We start from the raw sequence: 22,323 nt of genomic DNA on the forward strand, positions 1-22,323 counted from the left end.
TATAACCTGAGCCAGTGGGAGCATATAAATATTGAAAAGAAGTGGTCCTAGGATAGAACCTTGGGGTACCCCACATGTGACTGATTAGAAGTTTCCGATTGAAACAAAGAAATCCCTGTTCTTTATGTAAGATTCAAACCAGTGGAATCCAGTCATCTGTCCATTCCTTAATTTAATTTAATTTACTCCATCCATCCATCTATTTTTTTAATTCATTTTTTTTTTCCAGTTTAGTTGTGTTTAGTTCTTAAGTCAATCAAACCTCCGTTGTTTTTGCAGGTTTTATATGTAAAGCAGACCGAGGCACAATATTTACTACATGTTTTTTTTTTCTTTTAAAAGAAATTAGCTTTGAAAGAGAAAAAAAAAAACATAAGTATGGAAAAGTCTTAAGATTTTGTCATGAAAAAAATGTTTAGCAAGTGGAACCTAAGCTACTAGGTAATTGAGGTGCTAAGCACTTAGCTCTTACCCAATGCATGTATTTTCAATGTTTGGAGAATTCTTTTCAGTTTCAAAGAAATGATCTTTCTTGTAGACATTTTCCACGCCTCACTACCATCCGAAGAGTCAGCCTTTTGTGGACCATGTCTACACTTTCTCCATCGCAGACAACAGAATATGGTTTAGAAACTACCAGGTGATCTTTCATCATATATGCTCCATGTTTTACACTCTTAAAGCACATTTTTAGCAGACACTTTTACACAAGGCAGAGTGTTTGTTTTTCTCTGGCTTTGATTTCCATTTATAATAATTCCTCTATTTTTTCCTCTTTCAGATAATTGAAGAGGACGCCTCTCTGGTGGAGATCGGCCCACGATTTGTTCTAAACCTCATAAAGATCTTCCAAGGAAGTTTTGGAGGGCCCACGCTATATGAAAATCCAAACTTCCGATCTCCAAACTTGGTAAAAAAAAAAAAAAATCATATTTAATCAAGTTTCTATCTTACTTTTACAGTCACATCCACCCTTTTGTATACAACCAATAAGCACCAACTTGTCAAACTGTGGTTTGAAAGTTATTACAGCAGAACTACTCGGTATCTAAATTTTCAGTGAGATCAGAATGAAACAAAAAGTGTGGAAGCTCTGGATGCTTGTGTGATATTCAGGGTGCTGCTTTTAAACAGGAAGTTTACGTTGCGCATGTAGCCATTGTTGTAATCCTGCATTTTTTATTTATTTATTCCCCACCATCCCCCACGCACCCACAGCACAGACGGGAGATCCGCCTGGCAGCCGCAGCCAAAGTGCGAGAGAAGCAGATGGTGAAAGAGATTCAGAAAATAAAGAGGCAAGACGCAAAGGAGGAGATCGACAACGACGTGACGGCTGACGTCTTTGTTACACCAGATGAACGGAAACCTGTTCACATTCAGACGGAGCCACCTGCGCCAAAAGTGGTGAAGAAGAACAAACACAAAGCTTTCAAGAGGGAGCGGATGCAGCGGGGACGCCGATGATTTGCTGCAGCCACAATCCTAATTTTTTTTTTCTCTTTTTTTTCTTTTCTTCTTTGTCGTGTTGTGTTCAGTGAAATGTGCAGAAACTAATTGGCAATTTAGAAATCTTTATTTTACAACACACCTTAAGTATTTACAGTCCTTTTTAATAAAAAAATAACACATGCTGTTAAATACACCAAACTTGATATAAATTGTTTTGTATGGAGAAAAAAAAAATAAAAATCATTTTCCGATATACTTTTAATGTGTACTCATTTTCCTCAGTGTACTCAGATGAGTCAAATATTTACTGTACAAAGAATCATGAAGAGATACTTGTGAATCCCTGCATAAATGTTTCCGTATTAACACATTAAACATAAATGGAATTTACTCAACCCAGAACTTTTGAGTTTGACTTTGGCAAAACTCCATACAGGTACATGACAGGACTGAGTGAGCAATGATCTTCCACGTGTCAAGAAACACAAATAATTGCAATTAGCAAGTTAATTGTGCTAAAATTTTAAAATTGTATTACTCAATTCAAGTCTGAAGATTTTGTTGATGAAAACGTGAAATATGAATTCCAATAGTCGACATTTTCAGCCTTTCAAGAAGACCAGAACTAAGGTTACCCATAGCTTTTCTATTCCCTGCTCAACCTTATATGGCTGCGTGATCAAATAAAGTCATTTGTCCCAGCTGAGTTTGAGGAGCTTAGGGTCACAACAAATCAGCTGTTACTCCTCCTCTACCTCTTCGTCAGGACAACAAAAATACTCCACAAAGCAGATCTGACCGTTGTCATTCCTGACCAGGTACTGCAGAGAAAGAAGGCCCCTGCTGTCCGTCCTCACCGAGACTTTACAGGATATAGCCAAGGCTTTGGTGGACGGCTTTAGTAAGGACATCTTGTATCTGTCGCAGGAGGAAAACAAATCAGAAGTTGTATTAAGCGTTGCGAGATCCAGGGTGAGAATACTCAAACTATAAATGACTGCAGATCATTTAGTTTACAGTTTTGGAAGCGCCTGAATGGAATAAAACGGTCTAAGGTTGAATTCATGGACTCTAGTGACATCTGGTGGTAAAAACAATGAACTACCTCTTATGTAACTGTAGTAGGATAAAACCGAAGGTCGGAACTGTGGAACTTTGTTCAATAATTGCTTTAATTAAAATGATAAAAATGCATTTTTAATTGTTGAACTTATGTAAACAAGTTTCACCAACTGCCTCAATTCACTTCAAAAATATATTTTTGGTCCAAATGTTGGGCATTCCTTGGCCCTAGTTAAAATGATCACTCAGACCAGTATCCAAAATTTTAAGAAGCAAATGTGACTGTTGAATTATTTTTTTATTAGATGACCTCTTGCTTTTCTGTGGTGAATGAGAGTTTTCCACTGATGCCTGCACTCACCTGTTGGTTTGTGTTTTGTTGCACTGAAAAAGCTCCATCATGTCTGAATCCTTGGAGTAATCATAATGAGCATTTCCAGAGTTTCCAAATGTGGACAACCTGTAGAGTTGAAATGAAAAATAACAGTTTTTAAAGGTGATAAGGAGTACAACAAGAAACGATATGGAGGTTATTGTGTAGGGGAATACACATAATACAGGGAACTAAATTTTACTACAGTATAATTCCTAATAAATTAGTGATAGATTTTACATTGCATTACTTGCCTCAACAGTTGAAATGTGAATTATTGGAAAGGTTTTTTTCCTTTTCATTTTTACTGCACTATCATGAACCATGGAACACTTTAAAAACTTCACACAGCCCACCTGAAGTACGGCTGGCTGGGGGACATGGTGATCTGCAGCACCTCACTGGTCATGTCCAGTTCAGAAAAGGCTTCCTTTAGACTCTCTGACTGAAGAATGACCTTTGAAAGTAGACAGAAACACAAATTTACTCATACATGTTCTATGAGGAGTCAAGAAATGCTGTTTTTTTGAAGAATAAAAACCAGATGAACCTTGTTTGTGACATTGGAACTGGAGAACTCAAAATCAATTGGGTCTTCTGGTTCTTGTGTGTTAATTTTGCAGACAGTCACTACACCACCCTCCTCCAGGAACAATGTCAGAGGATGACCATGCCCCATGTAGCACATCCGCAGAGCCGTTGATGCTCCTGAAACAAGGTATGAGGTAAAAAAACAAAAACGTATAGAATAGGGGTCATACATTTAGTTTTTTTTTAATTATTATTTTCCAGTCATGTCTCTGAGTTTTCACCTGCTGCTGTGCTTCCTCCAAAGATATTCAGGCAGTCGAGCAGAACAGTAAGATTAATTTGAAAAATAACCATATCTTCTTTTAATGTGTACTCTTGAAAGATATCTGCCTGAAAGAATTTAAGAAGAAAGAGTGAATCTTTCAAATGTAAACGCAGAAAAAACCTTTTTTTTTTGTTTTTTTTTGCTTCTCTAAATGCTTGATAAAAATGACCTGAATGAAGGCATTGGCTTGCATGCATTTGCAGTCCTCCACTGTGACCTTCAGGCCATTTGCTGTCGCTGTGAAGACGGCGTGGTCCTTGCAGGTGATGGCTTTCAGGATGTTGGAGAGATTGCGAGCGTTATCCAAATTGGCTACCAGAACATACTGTTCATCTTGACTTTGAGATTGCGTGGACAGAGGCATTGTGGGGCTGGAAAACAAACAAACAAACAAACAAACAAAAAAGGCACAAAATAAATGAATATATTTGTTAACACTTGCAACACAAATGCACATAATAGACCACATGATCTCATATATTGTCAGCCTTTGTGATTGGTACCATAATTTTTGGTTAATTTCAGTTTTTTTTTTAGTTTCCTGGACATTTCCTTCCTGCGTAATTCTCCTCAATAAAAAAATTGTAATAAAAACAAAAATGTTTAGCTTAATGAACAGGTGAATTAAAAATGCAACATAAAATTTCGGTTATTAATGTTTATGATTTACTACAAAAGTTAAGCATCATAGGTCGTCCTAGATTTTTGTAGGAAAGGTGTATCATACCCAATTAAATTATTGTTTTCCGTTTGCTAGCTAGTATGCTTAGTCATTAAAAATATGTCACTGTGTAACAATTACAAAACAAAACACCGCTGCGACGTTAACTTGCAGACATTATATTTTCCAAAATACAGCGCATGACATAAGAAGACAAATATGTAGAACTTACAAGCAATCATCAGTCACTCACAAAGTTAGAAGTCTGCAGAAAAAACAACAAACGTTTTAAAGAAATACCAACGCGCCCGCTGGCGAGTAGTTTCCGCTTTCGTCATCCACCTCTAACGGAAGTAGGATTGGTGTTCGAACATCACGTTCCAGAGAGTTCGCTCAGTCGCAACAAATTTACAGATATTCACGCTTACTTCGCCGACAGTACTTGACAACACCAGTGTTTTAGTATTTGACTTATACAGGTAAGAGTTTTTACTTTTAAATAGGAGGGAATCTTTGGTAGCCCTTAGCCTTTTAATGTCTCACGTTAACCACAGAGTTAACCCCGGAAGCTAACGTCTCCTAGCCACCGGGTACATTCTTAGGGTTAAAATAACTATAAACTGTTTAAAATGAAGGTTTTTCCGCTCCTTTTTTTTTTTTTTACCAGCGTGACTTACGTTAAACGGGCTGTTATGAATTTAAGTCATTAAACCCCATGATAAATCCTTTATACACATAGCACAGTTATGTGTATGTCAGTTATCGTTAAAGTTTTTTTTGTTGTGAACGGAAAAAAAAAATAAATAAATAAATGTAATGTAGCAAACAGACCCAAGTCGTGTTATCTTATGTTGAGCCGAACTCAATTCGGTTTATTCAGCTTAATCTAATTAATTGTACATTTAAATTGGAACTTGGTCACCTTTTTCATCAGGATATACAATAAGTCTTTTTAAATGGGCCTAAGCTAAATGACTACGTCTCAAAAAACATTGAAAAATTACTTGTAATGGCTTAGATATTATCTCATCTGCTTAGCCACTGCCTATTTAGGGGATGAGCTGATCTCTAAGCAAATTTGTTAAAGTTTTACCTTCATCATTGATATTTAACAAATACAGATTTAACTGTATACTGAAAACTGTATTCTAAAAAGGTGCTTAAGCTCTGTGAAAACAAGCAGCATGTAATCTGTGAATACATTTTAACCCGTGTAGGTTACTTCATAGATTATATCGTAAAGCTTTGGCATGTCATCAAACTGGCTTTTTAACATAAAACGTGTTATGCCTTTATCGGAAATGGGGAGAAAAAAAAATGCTTATTAAAGAAAGATAACTTGTCTCATTTTGTTGCCCACTGTCAGAGGAGTTGCTGCTTTTACAGATGAGACAATGACATTTAATAAAACTATGTAGCCTTAAAACTAGAACTCACTGTATGAGTAAAATTAATCTTATATATAAAACAACTTCAAAGCACAATGAAAGATGATCCATTGTTGTAATCTGTCATTGTAATCAGGCTTAGAAATGTCTGTCCTTTAAGAAATCTTTGTAAAAAAAAAAGTTTTGTTCTCCTGAAATTAGGCTGGCAGTTTTATATAAATGTATCAATTGGATTAGTAAAGATCATTAAAAACCAGAGGCACAACTCCATAGTAAATATATGCCAGAAAATCAGGAGTGTTATTGCACCAGATGATATTAACTTTTCAACCCAATTCATAATATGCTTTTCTTTATTATATGAAATAAACTGATGCATTTCTACTTTTCTCCTTCAAAGACGTGAGGATGTGTGAAAAAAGTCAGTCTTGTCCATTTAAAGTACTACCTACACCTTACTCAGTTTAAATTGGTGAAATATTTCATTCAATATCAAGTTAGTAACTTGTACTTTTTGTCCTTTTCTCTCCCTTGGGTTCTTTGTCTAGTCCACCTGTGTGAACCACAACCATGGTGTGCATTCCCTGCATTGTGATTCCTGTCCTGTTGTGGGTGTATAAGAGGTTCCTGGAACCCATCATCTATCCTGTTATTTCTCCCTTCATTAATGCGTTCTGGAACAAAAAAGCTGTGACAGATACAAACACTGATCAGAAAGGCAGCGAAAATAGTAATGGGACTTACAAGGTAAGAATTTAGTGAACTATTTTAAGGTTCACTAAATCGTTAAAGTAAAAATTAACCTTGTGTTATATTTATTAACTGCCTCACTTACAAAAACAAATTTCTGTGTTTCAGCCTCAAAGCAATGGTGAGGTGACTGCAAATGGAGCTACTATAGCCGCTGATAAGAAGACAGACTGAATGCTGCCACTACTTCCTATTAACAACGACTACAAATATTCCTATGGTATCATTTAAAGAAAACATTCAGTCTTTTTCAAATAATGTGACTATAAAGCTATTCGAAGCTTGTTTTTAGTTTTTCTTTCATCTGGCTGAGGTAGCTTCATTGTGTATTCTGTTTTTTTTTTTTATTGCTGTTCGAATGAAACAGATTAAAGCACTTTAATGAAACTAAGGATGAAAGAAAGCTTTCAAATACAGTAAATGCATATTTATTTCAAGCCTGGACTGCCACTTTAACTACTCTACCTTTCTGCAGAAATTGCTGCAAAGACATCACAGCATAGATTCATTTATAGAAATAAAATGGTTGTTGTAGTGATGTTACTCAAAACTGGCTAAATATCGATCCTCTTTTTTAGCTGATTGTAATCGATTGTCCATTTTCAAAGTGTAAAGAAAATAAAAGTTATTTATATGGAAGATATTTGTTCCTTTAAACATACTTTGAGCATATGGTTTTCTTACAAATAAAATATGAATCCAGTCTAGTTGTAATAAATAAATAAATAAAAACTGATTCGTCATTCAATAAAAAAAAAAAAATTAGCATTGCGGTTTGGTGACAATATTTGATGCAAATTATTTAAAAAAGCTAATAAGAAGATTTTGATAAATATATTTTCTGAACAAGTGGTTTAAAGCATAAAAGAACCAGATTGTAAATGTTTTGTTGGTAACCATTTCTGTTCATAGTTATTAAAAAGAAATGTACAGTTGTACTTTTTGATTTGAATTTAAATAAAAATGAATTAAAGCAATGACTGACTTGGTTTCCTCCAGTAAGACATCATTGTCATAAATCACAATTATTGCATTTCCTGCAAAACTGTATATTCTATTTTAAGATGTTATTGTGAAAACTTTTCAGTTCAGTCTGCTGTATTATGTCTGTTACACTAACGACATAATTTATAATCAAAATGTAGATATTGAATTTCTGTTGTTCCCACTTGAATTAGTCACTTTGTAGAACTGCGTTTCACTCTACGTTTTGCTGCATGTGGACATCTACTGACAAATGATTGAAAATGAAGAAAAGCCTTTCTGCAAGATGATATTAGTGTGTATTACTGTGGGGATGCTGTGTTCAGGGCTATATAAGCATTTTGCAGGAAGCCCTAAATGTTACATCATGGTGTCATCTAAACAGATAATCTCCTTCCTTCTGTATGCATAAAACCATCTGCGAAGGCCAAAAATACTTGAGATTGAATTTTGAGTGGACTCTGTTAGTAAATTTGCATACTTGCAAGGCATTGCGAATCTAATAAGGTGTATATTTAGGAGAGAACGAGGCATATGAGATCGTTAAGTTTTCTTTAAAATAGATATACACTTTGCATTACATTACGTTTAGTATAAATTCAGAACGTTAAAGAAAAAAGAAATTGATTTGTTTATGTTATATTGAAGAAATGTTGACATATAAATCTTAAAAGCAGAACATTCGTTAAACAGAAACCCGCATCTGTTTACGAACGGACGACGTCACGTACGTAGACATTATCACTCACATTTCGTCATTACGCAATGGGTTGCGACGTGGAAAACATGGAGGAAAAGGGTACGTGGAGTTAGGCTAGCAGTGTAAATGACTTTGTAATTTCAAGTGTTTTCCTCTTTTGAAATAAACACGGTAAACAGCCGGCAGTAAACCGCTTCTTCCCGGGGAAGCTCTTGGTCATTAACGCCGCTGGAAGCCAAGAGGAGCCAAAGAAACTGCGAGAAGCTTTTGTGACAGGTAAGCTGAGCTGTCAGCTGATTGCAAACAACCAGTGAACGTTAGCGTTCTCCTCAATAATAATTCACTAACTAGCTGTAAAATGTTCTCATCAATCATAAACTAACCCCTGTGTGTCTCTCTCAGTGCTGTTTGACACCAGTTTCCTTTGCTTAGCGTCAGAGATGTTGAGGCACTCCTCAATTCCTTCAGTTAAAGCTAGAAAATTGCTAACATTAACCAGACTCACTCATATGTGTGAACAGAAATAACGCTTGAATACGTTGCAAACTTCACGTTTGCCAGTATATTTATTCATGTACAGCGATGTGCAATGTCTGTTTTAGTTTATTGCGGTGACTGAACATTGCTATGTACATATGATGTACTGCACCTGTTTGCAAAAGGCGTGTTATTAAAGGACAACTCAGAACGTCCTGGTTGATAACACGCTATCCTGTTGCGAGTGTCTTCTGTGACTAAATGACCAGCTGCTCTGACGTGTTTGCATAGTAAACCGAGAATAAGAAGATTTGGAAATTTGCAGTGAGTACATACACAGACTTTTGAGTGATTGTAGCTTTTGATATTTATGAATTGATGACCTGCCTGTTCAGGTAAGTGTAGTCTAATTTCGTTTTGTCTTCTTGTTCTGTGAATCACAGTTATAATGACAATACCGGTGTATTGCGTGATTTCTGTGCTCCAAGTTACTTTACGGATTGCATGAACTAAGTTAATACATGCTGTTTTCTTACGGTCCAGTTGTAGAGTTGAATGCAAACACATATTCCATTTTTGACTATTACTAAATTCAATGCAATATAATTTAAGTGCTCAGTACCAGTTGGTAAGATATTTATTCATGGAGTTCTAATGCAAAAAACATTTTCTCTATATTGATTTTCTTATAGAATCCTTTTGATAATTATCACAATATGGTTTCAAATTAAAAGTTCAGTTTCCAGCAAAGGTTCTGTTTCAATATGAATTTAAAGAACAAATAAATATTAATTAATTAAACAATAATAACTGCTGCATTTTATTTTGAAAAATGATCACAAACTATACACCAAATACCTTTCAGAATTGTTGAATTTTATAGATTAATATTGACACCTTCTCTATAGGAAACATATTGATGCACAAATTTGAAGTGTGAATATGTCTGGGTGCCACCAGGAAGTGAAGCAGATCAAGTTCATGCTGATGTTTGCAGTCTCTTCTTTATCTTGTAGAAATGCTTAAATAATGGTGGCCCCATGGACTACCTGTTAAGGCCAAAGGCCTAACCTTACATTCTTATTGGTATTTTCTGTTTCTCATTAAATTATCGAAATAGTTTTATTTTATTGCCCAGCACTGCATCTTCTCATTCTGTGAGCTCATTGTTAACACCAACAGGAAGTGGGTTTAAGTCAACTGACAAATAGCACTCCTCTGGTCATCACAAACTTTGAAACACTATGAATTATATTGAGCAATGCAGGATTGCAGAACCAGTTGTATGACAGAGGAAAAGGAGTTCAGCAGAATGAGTCTGCAGTTTGTAGCAGAGAAGAGACACCAGTTCATTATCTGTTGTCTCGCTGACCAAAGAAGTACATTGATCAGTAGAATACGATGCAGGTATTGCCAAGTTATGAACGGTTGGTAAAAACGTTGCTTGTATTTAAAGCACTGAACTTATACAGTGCGCTTGTTTAGCACAGAATTATAATCTGATTTGATTTGTTTGCTATAGGATTTGGCTCATGCCCAGAAAATAAGGACTGAAGATCAACAGGTGTGGCTGGAAGAAGCCTGGAAATATGGGAGCGAACACCAGCCAGGTTACTGACTTGTCCGAAAACACCAGCCTGAAGGCCCTGGTGGGCACAGAGTCCATATCTGAAAACGACCCCTTTTGGAATCAGCTCATCTCCTTCACCTTTATCAGTCCTACAAACAGGTAAAAAAAAACAAAAACCCAGAAACAAAGAAACATTCAGAGTATTATAAAAATCGTGTTGAAAATGTTCTGTCTTTCTCGTTGCCATTTCTGTTTGTGTGCTGCTGAAAAGCAATGGACCGCTTTTTATTCATTAAAAAGTTGTGTATTTAAAATTTTGACACTAATTTCTTCCCAGCAAGCTGATTGTGAGAATAACATAAAGCCAGTGTCTAAGTGTACTTGTTTTCCTGTCTAGCGAAGGAACTAGTCAGTCTTTGTCATAGTGACATGAGCACATCTTTCTAACTTGGGAACTTATTCAAAAATTCTTTGTAATTATACTTGCATAATGGCTTGGTATAAAAAATTTAATAATGTTTTCGCTGTGGAACAAGTATTTATTTCATTCCTTTCCATGCTTTTGGAACACAGTGGCAAAGTCCTTCAAATTTGTACCCAGGATGCTTCGTAAACTTTGAGAAATGTCTGCAGATCTCGACCGAGTAATGATCTAACTGGGTCTCTGATAAGCTTCTGATTCTTGTTAACTGTTAACATGCAGGCCCCTTATTAAAAAGTTAATGAAAATGAGACATGCATTCCTGTTTATGTTTGCTAGCTAACTTTGTTTCTATATATACATAGTTGTACATTGAGCCATTTGAGGATTTGTTTGTCATTCGGTGGAGTGGTTCTCTTTCAGGTGTATGGGTGAATTCACAGGATGTACTTGAGACAGGATGAGGGTAAACCAGCTGTGATCTGGTGAAGCAAACTGTTGGTAACAGATTCCTTAAGTCTTTTAGGATAATCCTGCATGGATCAGCCTTGATCCATTTAGTTAATTTAGGTTGCTTAGAGTCCTGGTTATTACGTCAAAGTGAAATGATGTCTAAAGGAAGAAATTGGCATCCTTAGAAAATTGCATGCTGCCTGAATTTGTTGTAACTCAGACTTTACTTAGTGTTGTCACTCATACAGTGTCTAAGCCTTTTCAGATTTATTTGGTTTTTATGTTTTAGTAACACCTAAATGTTTTGAATACTCAAAGAAATGTTGAGAATCAGACAAAGATAACATGAGACAATGTAAATAACAGTTTTCAGCTGATGTTTTAATTTATTATAGAAAACAATACAAACAAATCTGGGGCTATGTAGAAAATCTTGGCACGTTCTTATTGAATAATTGTTTTTATTCACCCAAATTGTGGGGTTCAAAATTGGACTTGCTGGAGTCTACTTGGGCTCCAGCTGCAGGACCCAAGAGTGCTTTAGCTGTAGATCAGAAACTAATAGCTGGTCACTTCTCTTCTGGCATAAAATAAACTGCAGGCTTATTTTAACTGACCTACGTCCTGTAGTAGCAAAGCAACCCCGGACCATCACATTGACACTCGTATGTTTGACTTGTGCACAATGTTCTTCATGTAAAGTGTAACTTTTGGAACAGCTTCCAAAAAGTTCAAATTCGCCCTCATCAGTCCACAGAATATTTTTTTCCAAAAGTCTTGGGGATCATCAAGATTTCTGTAAAGTGATTTTTTTGTTGTTGTTGTTGCATCAGCCATGAAAGCCATTTTTTTTGCCAAGGTCTCTTCCTTATCTTTGGATACAAACCTTAGCTGAGGCAAGTGTAGTGCTTTAGATGTTTTTCTGGGTTCCTTTGTGATTGATGTTCATCATAAAGTTTTTTCCCCCTTAATAAATTAAGTTCATCTTTCTCTGATATTAAACAATGTTTGACTTAAAACATTGAGACCTGAGAGAAAGACAAATATCTCCAAGACGGGAAGAACTTGCACTCTAATACTGAAAACATTTGTTATTACACATACTGTAAAACAAGCAACATACTTCACTTCCTCCAGAACAGTTGTGATTAGCATTGGGCTGGGTGAATGGTGAAGAAATGAAGGTTCTCCTGAAGTGGCCCCTCCTGCATCTTCTCCTTGAAGGAAATGGGCTAGATGTATATGACAACCTTTTAGATTTACTTATGCAGCATCATGGAGTAACCAAAACAATGTTTTACACTCGGACACAGGGAAATGCAAAACATCTTTTTAAATGTGACCAATCAGCTGTTTATTTCAGAAAGAAAAGTGTTCAGGATGTAACCTTTGTAAAATATTATGCTCTAACAGAGTCTAGCTTTAATAAAATCTTTTTTTTCTTCTTCGTTTTTAAATTTCACAGTGGAGACTCGAAGTTACTTGAAGAGGCTGTCGTCCCACTGGCCAAGACTCTCAGTATGTTGGATGTTTACCTCACAGTTGCATTTTTTTTTTGCTGATAAAATGAACAATTTATATGATTTTCATCTTTGTGTACTACTGCAAAGTAATTTTGTGATAAAAATTTTTATGGTGTGTATATATATATATATATAATATAATTTTTTTTCTTCAGTTCAAAACAATCCCAGGACAGGAAACTTTGGTGCTCTTGTGAGAGTTTTTCTGGGCAGAACCAAGGAGCTGAAAATTTCTACAGAATGCCAGGAGTGAGTATGAGAGCATGTCTGAGTAAAGAAAAGAAAAAAGAAACTTGTCTCATTGCTTTAAAGATAACAGGGAATAAGAACACCATTGTTGTTTTCTATGAGAAAAGTGCTAATATTGTGTATAAAAACTCCACAGTTACTAACCAAGCACCATTTTTATGTGGATTATTGATGCCTAAGTAATTTAAAGCTTAAGGTAACTTAAAGCTTAAGCTTTTTATTCTTATCTTCCTCAAATTCTTTTTGAAGCAACTGTAAATTGTGGACTATAGCAAGAAAACTGGTTCAGTTTCAGTCTGTCTTTTAGATCATTTCTGTTCCACTCCTTTTACATTTTTCATTATCTATGTTTTATGTGAACATCTGTGCAACATCTGTGTTTTGACTTATTAGCTTTGTTGAAATAAACTTTGTGTTAATCATTTTATCCCACATACCACCTGTTTATCCTGCTGCCCTCTAGCAGGCGCTACAGACCCGTTAGGAACAGGGCAAACAGACTCATGGACAGTCTGTTTGATTCTCGCTCATGTCACTCCTGTTGCCTGTTTTTCCTCATCCTGATGCAAAATTTCTCTGCTTAAACTTAAGTATTAAATAAATATATGGATAAAATGAACTGCAGAATATTGTGATTCGTCTTTGTTTTGTCTTTCTGCCACAGTCAATTATTCATCTGGCAGGCGCATAATGCACTGTTCATGATTCGCTGCCTGGTGAAGGTTTTCATCAGAGAGATGAGTGAGGAGGAGCTGCTGCAACAGTTCTCCTTCCAGGAGAGGGCGCCAGGCTCCTGTGGAGGTGAGCTCCATCAGACTGAGCTGTAGATGGGGAGATAACGATTTAAAAAAAAAAGTATTAGTTTAAGCTATATTGTTATAACAATCTAAGGAAAGCAGTGATTATGAATCAAAGAATGTATTGATTTATGAATCAATAACATAACTGAATATTTTTTTTTACATTCAGTTGCATTTAAACATTCTTAAGGGAATTTTGTTCACTGGGATTTATGTTGAACAAAAACTCAGATGTGCATGTGTTCCCTCTATTGCTTCATATGGTGGTTTGATTTAAGTAGTTATTTAATTAGAAATTATTGTTTTAGAAGCCGGGAGCGAGGACCTCCTGGAGGAGCTGTTGTTGAATCTCGTTCACCTGACTGTTGAAGTGCCCCTGCTGTAAGTATATAATCGAGCATGTGAGGATGTAAGTGTCGGAGAAACATTTGTCTTTATTGCATACTTTATAATTATAAGTGACAGTATCCTCTAGTGCTCTGAAGTATCCCTTTTAGATAATTATCATTAACAGATTTGTAACTTTAAATGGTAAGTTTGAGGTGCGACTGTAGAAGTATTTTGAAAATTTCTCTTTAAACTAGTAATAATTCTTTTTTGTCACTGATGTGTCTTTAGTCCTGTCCTTGATCTTTCACTTCTTATAGCCTAAGAAAAATAAAAACCATTGTTGTTCATGCAGGCTTTGCACCAGCAAGCTAGAGGTAAAAGATGGGAACAAGATAAATTGTGAAATAAAAAGAAAAGGAAATTATATGTGAGAAACATCTGAAGGCAAAGAGAAAGTGATGTAGAGGTGCAGCGAAAAAGCTTGAAGTGAAAGTTCATGAACGTTTCCAGTGAGTGGGAGAGAAGAGAACATAATGTTTGAAAAATAAAATCAGCCTTTACTCCCACTGGGCAGAGCACACACTAACTCTCTGAATTAATGAGGGAATATTTCAGTGAGTGGGTGGCTCATCAATGGGTGAATTATTTGACTGACAGTCTACAAGACATACAGGGAGACTACAGCTCTGTGCACATCTCCTTTGCTCTCCACAGGGGCTTGTTAGCCATGGCAAACCAGTTCACACAAACTGGCCGACATTTGGTATTTCCTCAATACTGCAATGTCCACTTTTTTTCTAATCTCATGTCTGTACTGGGTCAATTTTGACATTGTCTTCTGTCTAACTCATTTCTTTTCAATGCCTCTTATTCACTATTATTTTTTTCTTTCAGTTGTCTTTGGACATCAAAACCTGGCTCTTGTATAAATGCATTCAGCATTCCAACATTATTCATTGTTTCAAGCTTAAAGGCTCCCTGTTTTTCTTCCCTTCGCCACTTTGTGGCTGTCAGCCCATTTCCTCCGCACGTGCTGCTGCTTTGGGAATCGGGCCATTCTTTTGGTGTAGTCTGTCCAAATCTCCAGCAGACTTCTGCACCTTTTGTGTCATTGTTTCACATGAGAGATGGTTGGCTCTTTTTTTTTTCAGTCTAATACAGAGCAAGCAGAAACAGTTGATCAAATTCTGGCTTATTGATCAGTACAAAAAATAACTTTTAATTATCCATTTACTGGTGGGTTCCCTGTAAATTATTGCTTAGTCAATGGAAGAAAATGCAGTGTAATGGAGGAACATATAAGCATAAAGTTTATATTTAAAAACAATATTTTGTTCAAGCAGACTATTTAGAAGTTTGTCAGGTCTTTAAGTTCAAGAACTACTTTATTTATTTTTAAATTTTGACAACTTTCCTATTTATATGTGTTTGATGTTCTCATTTGATAAGAGAAATGTTTTTCTTACTTCATTTCGTTTTTTGGATGCAAGCATCATTTTCTTGTTTGGTTGTGAAGAGCTCATTTTTGTTGAATTATGTGGAGTTAAAAGTTTAAATTGACTTTTACGCTTTTATATTTGCTATTAACATAATTAGCACAGTTAGCACAACTAAATGCAAATATTCCTTCAGAATGTAGAGTCTCATCTTAACTCTGAGATTTCCAAAAGGCTTGCAAATATTTCTAAATGTAGCATGTTAAGTAGTTGACAGAATCTGAAAGCTCAAAAGAATAAAACAGCAACTTTTCTTTCAGATATTCAGTCCGCTGGTGTCTTCCTAAGATGGCTCCAGGTCAATTTGCACCTTTGCCAGCTGTGTGAAACCTCTGTAAAGCAGACACATACGGATGTCCTGTCAGCCATTCAGTTTCCTTTTAAATAGGTTTTGGCATTCTCCAACTTTACTTTGGCACTGAAAATAGCTTTCACTCATCTTCCTTCAGTAACAACTTCAACACTAAAGAGTGTTATAGCGATCAGGTGGAGATTACATATGGTTTGCTCAGCGATTTGAAAAAGAAATCTAAGTCTCCTGTCAACCACTCAAGTGTCAGGGCTGACTGTTGTCTGCAAAGCTTAATACCAGATGATTCCACTAACCAGGTGATTTTTGCGAATGGTAATCATCCCCGAAACTCTGTGCTCCTAATCCTGCAGCGACATCACCTACAGCATCCTGTTTGAAGCAGTGACAACGTTACTGATATTCTTCTCCTATCAACTCTTCCACAAAGACATCCTCCGAGATGGATTAATATACCAGCACATCATGAAGGGACGATGGTGAGAAGTGCATTCATTGTTTTACTGTAAAGTATTGTTAACTTGACTCTGAACCCAATGTTTACGCAAAGGTTGAATGAAGCTGATAATAAAAAAAGAGTCTCTGTTTTGGGTCTGGAGGAGGCGTGCAGCCTACAGTCTGTATGCTCTTCTTTATTGCATTTCATATTTGTTTAGATTCCTCTAAATTGATCATGCAGCACAGTCAATGTAAGAACAAATAGTGTTAAAACTATCTTGTACTTGGAAATAGCTAGAGATCTCGGTAGATCTGTTATACACAATAAAACAATGTTTAAAGGTCTAGACACGTGGTCCAAAAATAACATTTATTCGGACAACTGGACATTTTCTGAAAGATATCATTTATTTTCTGATTTTTTTTTTAAATACTTATGTGCTGAGGAAGTTGGACCCTGGCCAGCTGCTTAAGAAGGATGTAAATTATTGTAATTCATAGTTAAGGTATTCATGTTCCTTGAACTTTATTAGACACAAACTTTTATTTATTTTATTGGAATTTGATGTGAAGGACAAAAAAAAATTGACCCCAAAGCAGAAATGAAAATAAAACTTGACTTTGAAAATGGAAATCTCAACAGCCTGACTTACACATGCAATTAGCCAGATTACATCTAATGTCCCAAAATAAAATCCATTGCAGTCAATTACTTTCAGACGTCACCTAATTAACACTTAGTAATCAATCACCTCTGGTGCCCAAAGGTCAAGTCAAAATCCAGACCAAAATTTAAGAGAATTTGTCAAAAGATTTGAAAACTCAAACATTTATTGTCAGGCTGGTATAGACATATCCCAAGGTTTGTATTTCCAAAAATGTTGCAATGTTAGATGATGCAACGTTTTCTAAAAATATAACATTTTTCAAAAAATTTTGTATTTTTTTGGTTAAAATGCAGCATGACGCATTACTGATTTAACCTGTTTCCTTCTCATTCCCGTAGCTTGGAGCTGACTAGTCGACTGGTGAAGACCTTGCTATATAACTTCATCAGGCAGGAGAAGTGTCCTCCTCCTGCAGCCCACATCTTTGAGCCGAAAGCTGAAGGTGGCCTTCTTTATGGGCTGGCGTCTGGGGTGGCAAGTATGTACACAGTCATAAGTAATAGAAGTGCTCCGAAACAAAACATTTGAGGCATTTTTTCATTCATAACTTAGTGCACATCCAGGTTTACAAAGGAATAAGGTTTTAGACTGATGATGTAACCATTTTTAAATAATGCAAGGTTTCAGTTTAGATCTTATCATTAAGTTTTTTTATTGCAATTTTTTTTTCTAGTAGTCTTAGTTTTGTTCTCCTTCTAAATCTGTGGTCTATGACCTAAAAAGGAAAATAATAGTCAATTTAATTATGATTTTTTTTTTTTTTTTTCGTTTTCAAGCTGTTTCTTGTAAATTAGTTTTTGGCTCCTGCAGGCCTAAAACATGTTCCAAGAAGACATTGGGGTCACATGCTGGGTGCTTACATAAGCATAATCACATATCTGGCATTAATTGTTAATTTGCTAAGGCAAAAGCTGGAGTGTAAATTAAATTGAGTTCTTATTTCTGCTTGTAACCAAAGAGCCAGAGAAATCTGATTTATGTGGATGAGAGTGATGAGTCAAGAATAAGCATAGCTTGAGTATTTCAGTCTGCTTGAAAAGGTCTGTGTGTGTATTGAATGTTTGTCTGAATGTGAGATTAGGGCAGGGTTTCCCCCACGGATATATGCTCTTTGTTGGTTGTTGGTTGCAGATTCCTATCAGTGAGCAATCACCATTCAGCCCAGCCTGTCTGTCTGTGGCCAGTTGATCGGCTTGATGAGTTATGGTCCCCCGTCCTGTTCTGTAATCCCCTAGAGCCCGTCTGTCTGCAGACGCCTCCCTTATGCACACACACAGAGGCCGACAAAGACACAAACTCTTTTATGCCTAAAGCTCAGAAACAACACTTGTTTTCTTTCTCTGTGTCAAATGATTAAAAGCATCAGGAGATGTGGAAAATCTACAACAAATGGATGTTTTCCCATGTGACTATAATGAGTCACTGTTGTATGTTTTTACAGTGTAAAAATACTATTTATGAAGCAGGCACAAAGGGCGTTTTGGGGGGATTTTATATGATGTTTTTTATTAAATTTTTTTTATTTATTTTGGATGCAAGTGGATCTTTTTTCCCCTTTCCAAATAACTATCTAAAAGGTGTGGCATGTTTGTTATTTTTGCTGCCATCACAGCTGAAAGTCTTCCACTAGCTTTGCAGATTTAGAGATGGAAATTTTCTCCAATTCTTTTCTTAATATACTGAGGCATGTTTCTGCTTGTTTTGTGATAATTTACCTTTGTTGAAGATCTCCAAGGTTTAGAGACTGGAAGGGCTCTTTGCCATCCCCCAAATGTTTTACTTTCTCCTTTGATTTAGGTCGAGATTTAGAAAATGTTAATATTACTGCTGTTCAGAAGAAACGTGCTATAAATGCAAAAGACTGCTTTATATCTACACTTGCCAGGGATTTGAATAATTCTGGACTTAATGTTGTATGTACATAAATAATCAATAGAAATTATTTTAAAAAACTGCACTATACCAAAAATGTAAATAAAAATGTAATATTTTGTCTTTTATAAGGTTTTCTACATGCCTCTTGGCATATACAACTAGATCCTTGAACCCTAATGACAACTCAGAATTTTTTAAAATTAATTTCACTTCTTTTGTCACTGGCATGCTAATCAGTGGTAATAGGAAATAAAACCAAAAGCATAACCAAGTTACATGTCTTTTTTTTTTATTTGAAATATCATTTGAGACTAAAAGCCTTGAGCATTACAAAAGGTTCTTACACCTCATCTTTTGGTTGGTTTTGAATGTCTGCACTTAATTCTAAAGGAATCCATCAGTAGTGTTGATGGAGTGTGTTTGTTGCTTCTTGCTGAAAGGCAGAGATGTCAGTGTCTTGGAAACCTCTCGGATATTTCAGTCTAGACAACAAAAGATGAGTCAAATGTCCCGCATTACTGTCTAAAATGGGTGAGAAGGTTTTCACAGAATTACAAATACACTAACAAACACATCAGTGTCACTTCTGATCAAACTCCATGCAAAATGTTTATGAAGCCATTTTCCCTCTAAATGAATAGTTCGCAACAGATCCACAAAATCACACTTCTTATATTGATTGTGTGTGTATTTATTTGTCAATCGGATTATATTTTAAAATATCATTAAGGTTGTTTTTTTTTTTTCCCCGGATGTCATTGTGTTAAGATTTGATTTGTTTGGCATCAATTATAAGACTGTGGATTGATGAGATGTGTTTGGATTTTGTTCTTTCTCTTTAACAAGTGTTTTTTTTGCATTTAAATATCTGATACCCAAAAGAATTTGTCAGCAGTAGAGAGCATGCTGTTTGGGATAATCGTTGCATCTCTGGAATATGTGTGTGTGTGTTTCTTCTCCTCATGCTTGGCCAAGACTTTGGCCTGAAGCTCTGATGTTCTGTTTCTCTTACTGTTATGCAAGTAAAGAATTGGTACATTGTGTTTGTCCACCAGAAATTCACTCCTCTGCCTGTATTGCAGCACAGTTTAATGTCTTGCTAATCTGTTCCAACCCTAATTTATTTTTACTGTTGTGTTCATTTTGTCCAAGATTTTGTTGTGGACTTATTTTATTTAAATAACTGCAACAGAAAAAAAAAACAGACATTGAGTAAATATTACCAATATTTGTGTCTGCTTAATTTGAACTGAAATAATTTTTATAAATGGCACGTAATAGAAATATTTTCACTAACATTTAGATGGGAGATTTGGATTTAGGTTTGGTTGTTTAATAAGAGTAAAGGTTTTCTACAGTCACGAGGAGATTACATAAAACTTTAATTTGGACACAATGACTGTTGAGCTTTTAGAGGTGCTGATATCTTTAGCAACAAAAGGGGCCCCTAAATCAAATTCTGCTCAAGGCCTCAAACAGCCTTGGACCGGCTCTGCATGATGAGGCAATCCGCTGCACTGCGCAGACATGCGCAACAAACGGGAGATTTAATTCAATGCTGCTAATGTGGCTTCAGTAGCTCTTTCATTTTGTGTCTGTTGAGTTTTAATAAGCGTCAGAGAAACTATTCTGGTTGGTCGAGTTTATGGGACGAGTTTCTCAGATCTCTGTGCGGCCACGCATATTAACTCAAAGTAGTTAATTTGATATGGTTTGATGCATCGTGTAACCGGAAAAATAATACTAATAATAATAAAATAATATAAAATCAGCGTGATACGTGACTCAGAGGAGAGCGCGAAAGCTCCTCACCGGGCTGAACCTGCATGATGAGGTTAGCGCTGGTCGTTATCCACAAACGCTCCGGCCAACCGGGACCACAGACATGAACTTTACAGCGAAGACAGACACAGAGCCACACGATGGGCAGCGCGAAAAACAGATTATGGAATCTGTTTTTGGTTTTTCTTAAAGTATTGAAAATAAAATAGTTTTTCAACCTTTAGAACGAGCCGATTTTCAGTCGGAGTAAAAAGAACTCTGGTTTTATTTTTCCAGTCCGTCATAGAAACGCCTGCTACGAGTTGTTTTAGTGGCAGATGAACTCTGTGTGTTTTATAGTGTGTGCTGACTGATGATGTTTTATTTCTCATTTTATAATGAGAAATAATTTTCTCGCATATAATTGTTCGTTCACAAAGATAAATCATTCTCACCACTCCACAACGCGACCTCTGAATTCGCTACAAGTTATTCCTGCAGTTCACATGGAGCTGCACAACCAGAGCTAAAGCGGCGGGTTTTAAACTCTTACCTAGAGTTTTCCAAAGGATCATAATTCCTCACAGTAAGTTGATGTAAATATCCATACAGGTCAGCCTGTGTCCAGTTTGAGTGAAAGGAGGCGCGCGCGATCCGCCCTGAGCTAAAGCAGCGGCAGCGCGCGAGGCAAAGCGCAGAGGCGCCAGCTGTGTGATTGGTCCGCTCGCAGTCGGGTTTAAATGCATAAACTATAAACCTATCTATTTTATAAACCTATCCTTTAGGAATAAATCTGCTCTGCTAGTGAAATGCTAAGAGCAAAAGAGACGCTTGCAGCCCGGCTTTTAAAAAAAACCCCTATTATTATTATTATTATTTTTTTTTCTCCTAGAAACATAAACAAGCAACACTTAGCCTGGCGGGGGGCTAGTAAAGCATGGCGGGCTGCAAGGCTTATAATAGACTGTGGGAAACCCTGTATATTTACGTTTACATTTTGTCTTCTTGCTGACGAGCATTTTGCATGTTTTCAGTGGTATTTTGATGACTTTCCTTTGAATTCCAGGTGCTTGAGGTTGGAAGATCTCCTGGAAATCACTCTAACATATAGCTCTCAAGTGGAGACTCTGGCTACTCCAGAACTTTAGCATAATTGAAAGTCAGATGAGATAAATTTAAATTGTATTTAAAGAGTACTTTAAAGCTAAATCTACTTGGTTATGAATGAATTTGGACTTAAGTGTATCTATTACCATATGTATACACTGTAATAATTTGGATGTTGACTAAAGCAAAAACTTAAAAACACCAGTTATATTTCATATTTTTGTCTAGACTTTTTTGTGAATAACGCTCTGCCCTGTTCAGTAACACAAGAAGACCAAGCTGTAACGTACAAGTTTGTTAAGTCAGATTATCAGCTCCAGCGGTCAACCTGCTGCTGGCTGATTAACCGCTTGTAAACAGTTAACTAATATGACCTCTTTCTAATCAAACAGTAGCCTAAAAGAGCTTTAAAACCTTGATGAACATCAGCTTTACAAAATGTTTTAGCAGATTCAAAACCTTCAACTTTTAAAACCTTGGTTTACCTCGATATAAAGTCTGCACAAGATTAAAAAACATGTCAGTGTTAATGATATTGAGATTTATTAAGCTTTAAGATATTGATCACTGAGCTGTATATCAGCTGGAAGCATAAAGGACATACATAAGTGGTAATTTG

At 36.1% G+C, this 22,323-nt stretch overlaps 4 protein-coding genes across 7 annotated transcripts in view; 3 read left to right on the top strand and 1 right to left on the bottom strand.

The window, feature by feature from the left end:
• The window catches only part of bxdc2 (brix domain containing 2), a 4,657-nt gene extending 2,954 nt beyond the window's left edge, over positions 1 to 1,703 (top strand). The window contains exons 8-10 of the mRNA XM_007558922.2: positions 539 to 640; positions 782 to 910; positions 1,219 to 1,703. Of these exons, the coding sequence (XP_007558984.1) occupies positions 539 to 640; positions 782 to 910; positions 1,219 to 1,467 (480 nt within the window). The 3' untranslated portion in view covers positions 1,468 to 1,703. The remainder of the gene's footprint in view (positions 1 to 538; positions 641 to 781; positions 911 to 1,218) is intronic.
• On the bottom strand, positions 1,558 to 4,738 carry rad1 (RAD1 homolog (S. pombe)). Of its 2 annotated transcripts, none has more exons than XM_016674780.1 (7): positions 4,658 to 4,738; positions 3,913 to 4,114; positions 3,700 to 3,808; positions 3,438 to 3,595; positions 3,244 to 3,344; positions 2,876 to 2,974; positions 1,558 to 2,370 (listed from the first exon to the last, which is right to left on the bottom strand). In XM_016674780.1, the coding sequence occupies exons 2-7, from the start codon at positions 4,105 to 4,107 to the stop codon at positions 2,193 to 2,195; spliced, it is 840 nt and encodes a 279-aa protein (XP_016530266.1). In that variant the 5' UTR covers positions 4,108 to 4,114; positions 4,658 to 4,738; the 3' UTR covers positions 1,558 to 2,192. The 2 variants fall into 2 exon arrangements, with proteins under 2 accessions (XP_016530266.1, XP_007558983.1); XM_007558921.2 differs by having other exon boundaries at positions 4,637 to 4,733.
• Positions 4,739 to 4,755: 17 nt separating this feature from the next.
• c21h18orf32 (chromosome 21 C18orf32 homolog) lies at positions 4,756 to 7,181 on the top strand. 2 transcript variants are annotated; one of them, XM_007558924.2, is made up of 3 exons: positions 4,756 to 4,883; positions 6,328 to 6,539; positions 6,651 to 7,181. In XM_007558924.2, exons 2-3 carry the CDS (start codon positions 6,363 to 6,365, stop codon positions 6,714 to 6,716), a joined length of 243 nt encoding a protein of 80 aa, XP_007558986.1. In that variant the 5' UTR covers positions 4,756 to 4,883; positions 6,328 to 6,362; the 3' UTR covers positions 6,717 to 7,181. The 2 variants fall into 2 exon arrangements, with proteins under 2 accessions (XP_007558986.1, XP_007558985.1); XM_007558923.2 differs by having other exon boundaries at positions 4,758 to 4,883; positions 6,341 to 6,539.
• A 1,089-nt stretch (positions 7,182 to 8,270) lies between these two features.
• The window catches only part of dym (dymeclin), a 48,704-nt gene continuing 34,651 nt past the window's right edge, over positions 8,271 to 22,323 (top strand). The window contains exons 1-8 of one of the 2 annotated variants that reach the window (XM_007558925.2): positions 8,271 to 8,502; positions 10,226 to 10,432; positions 12,613 to 12,665; positions 12,826 to 12,919; positions 13,584 to 13,720; positions 14,028 to 14,100; positions 16,209 to 16,334; positions 17,300 to 17,439. In XM_007558925.2, coding sequence (XP_007558987.1) covers positions 10,293 to 10,432; positions 12,613 to 12,665; positions 12,826 to 12,919; positions 13,584 to 13,720; positions 14,028 to 14,100; positions 16,209 to 16,334; positions 17,300 to 17,439 — 763 coding nt within the window. In that variant the 5' untranslated portion in view covers positions 8,271 to 8,502; positions 10,226 to 10,292. The remainder of the gene's footprint in view (positions 8,503 to 10,225; positions 10,433 to 12,612; positions 12,666 to 12,825; positions 12,920 to 13,583; positions 13,721 to 14,027; positions 14,101 to 16,208; positions 16,335 to 17,299; positions 17,440 to 22,323) is intronic. The other variant, XM_007558926.2, reaches the window with a different exon arrangement.

This window comes from Poecilia formosa, unplaced genomic scaffold, assembly GCF_000485575.1.
Source record: "Poecilia formosa unplaced genomic scaffold, Poecilia_formosa-5.1.2 Scaffold100, whole genome shotgun sequence".
Taxonomy (NCBI): domain Eukaryota; kingdom Metazoa; phylum Chordata; class Actinopteri; order Cyprinodontiformes; family Poeciliidae; genus Poecilia; species Poecilia formosa.

Coding starts and splice junctions, on each gene's coding strand:
- rad1 (XM_016674780.1), bottom strand. CDS start 4,107: ATGCCTCTGTCCACGCAATCTCAAAGTCAAGATGAACAGTATGTTCTG. Junction 3,596..3,699: donor TGGAGGAAGCACAGCAGCAG/GTGAAAACTCAG, acceptor ACCTTGTTTCAG/GAGCATCAACGGCTCTGCGG. Junction 2,975..3,243: donor CCCAGCCAGCCGTACTTCAG/GTGGGCTGTGTG, acceptor TCAACTCTACAG/GTTGTCCACATTTGGAAACT.
- c21h18orf32 (XM_007558924.2), top strand. CDS start 6,363: ATGGTGTGCATTCCCTGCATTGTGATTCCTGTCCTGTTGTGGGTGTAT. Junction 6,540..6,650: donor ATAGTAATGGGACTTACAAG/GTAAGAATTTAG, acceptor TCTGTGTTTCAG/CCTCAAAGCAATGGTGAGGT.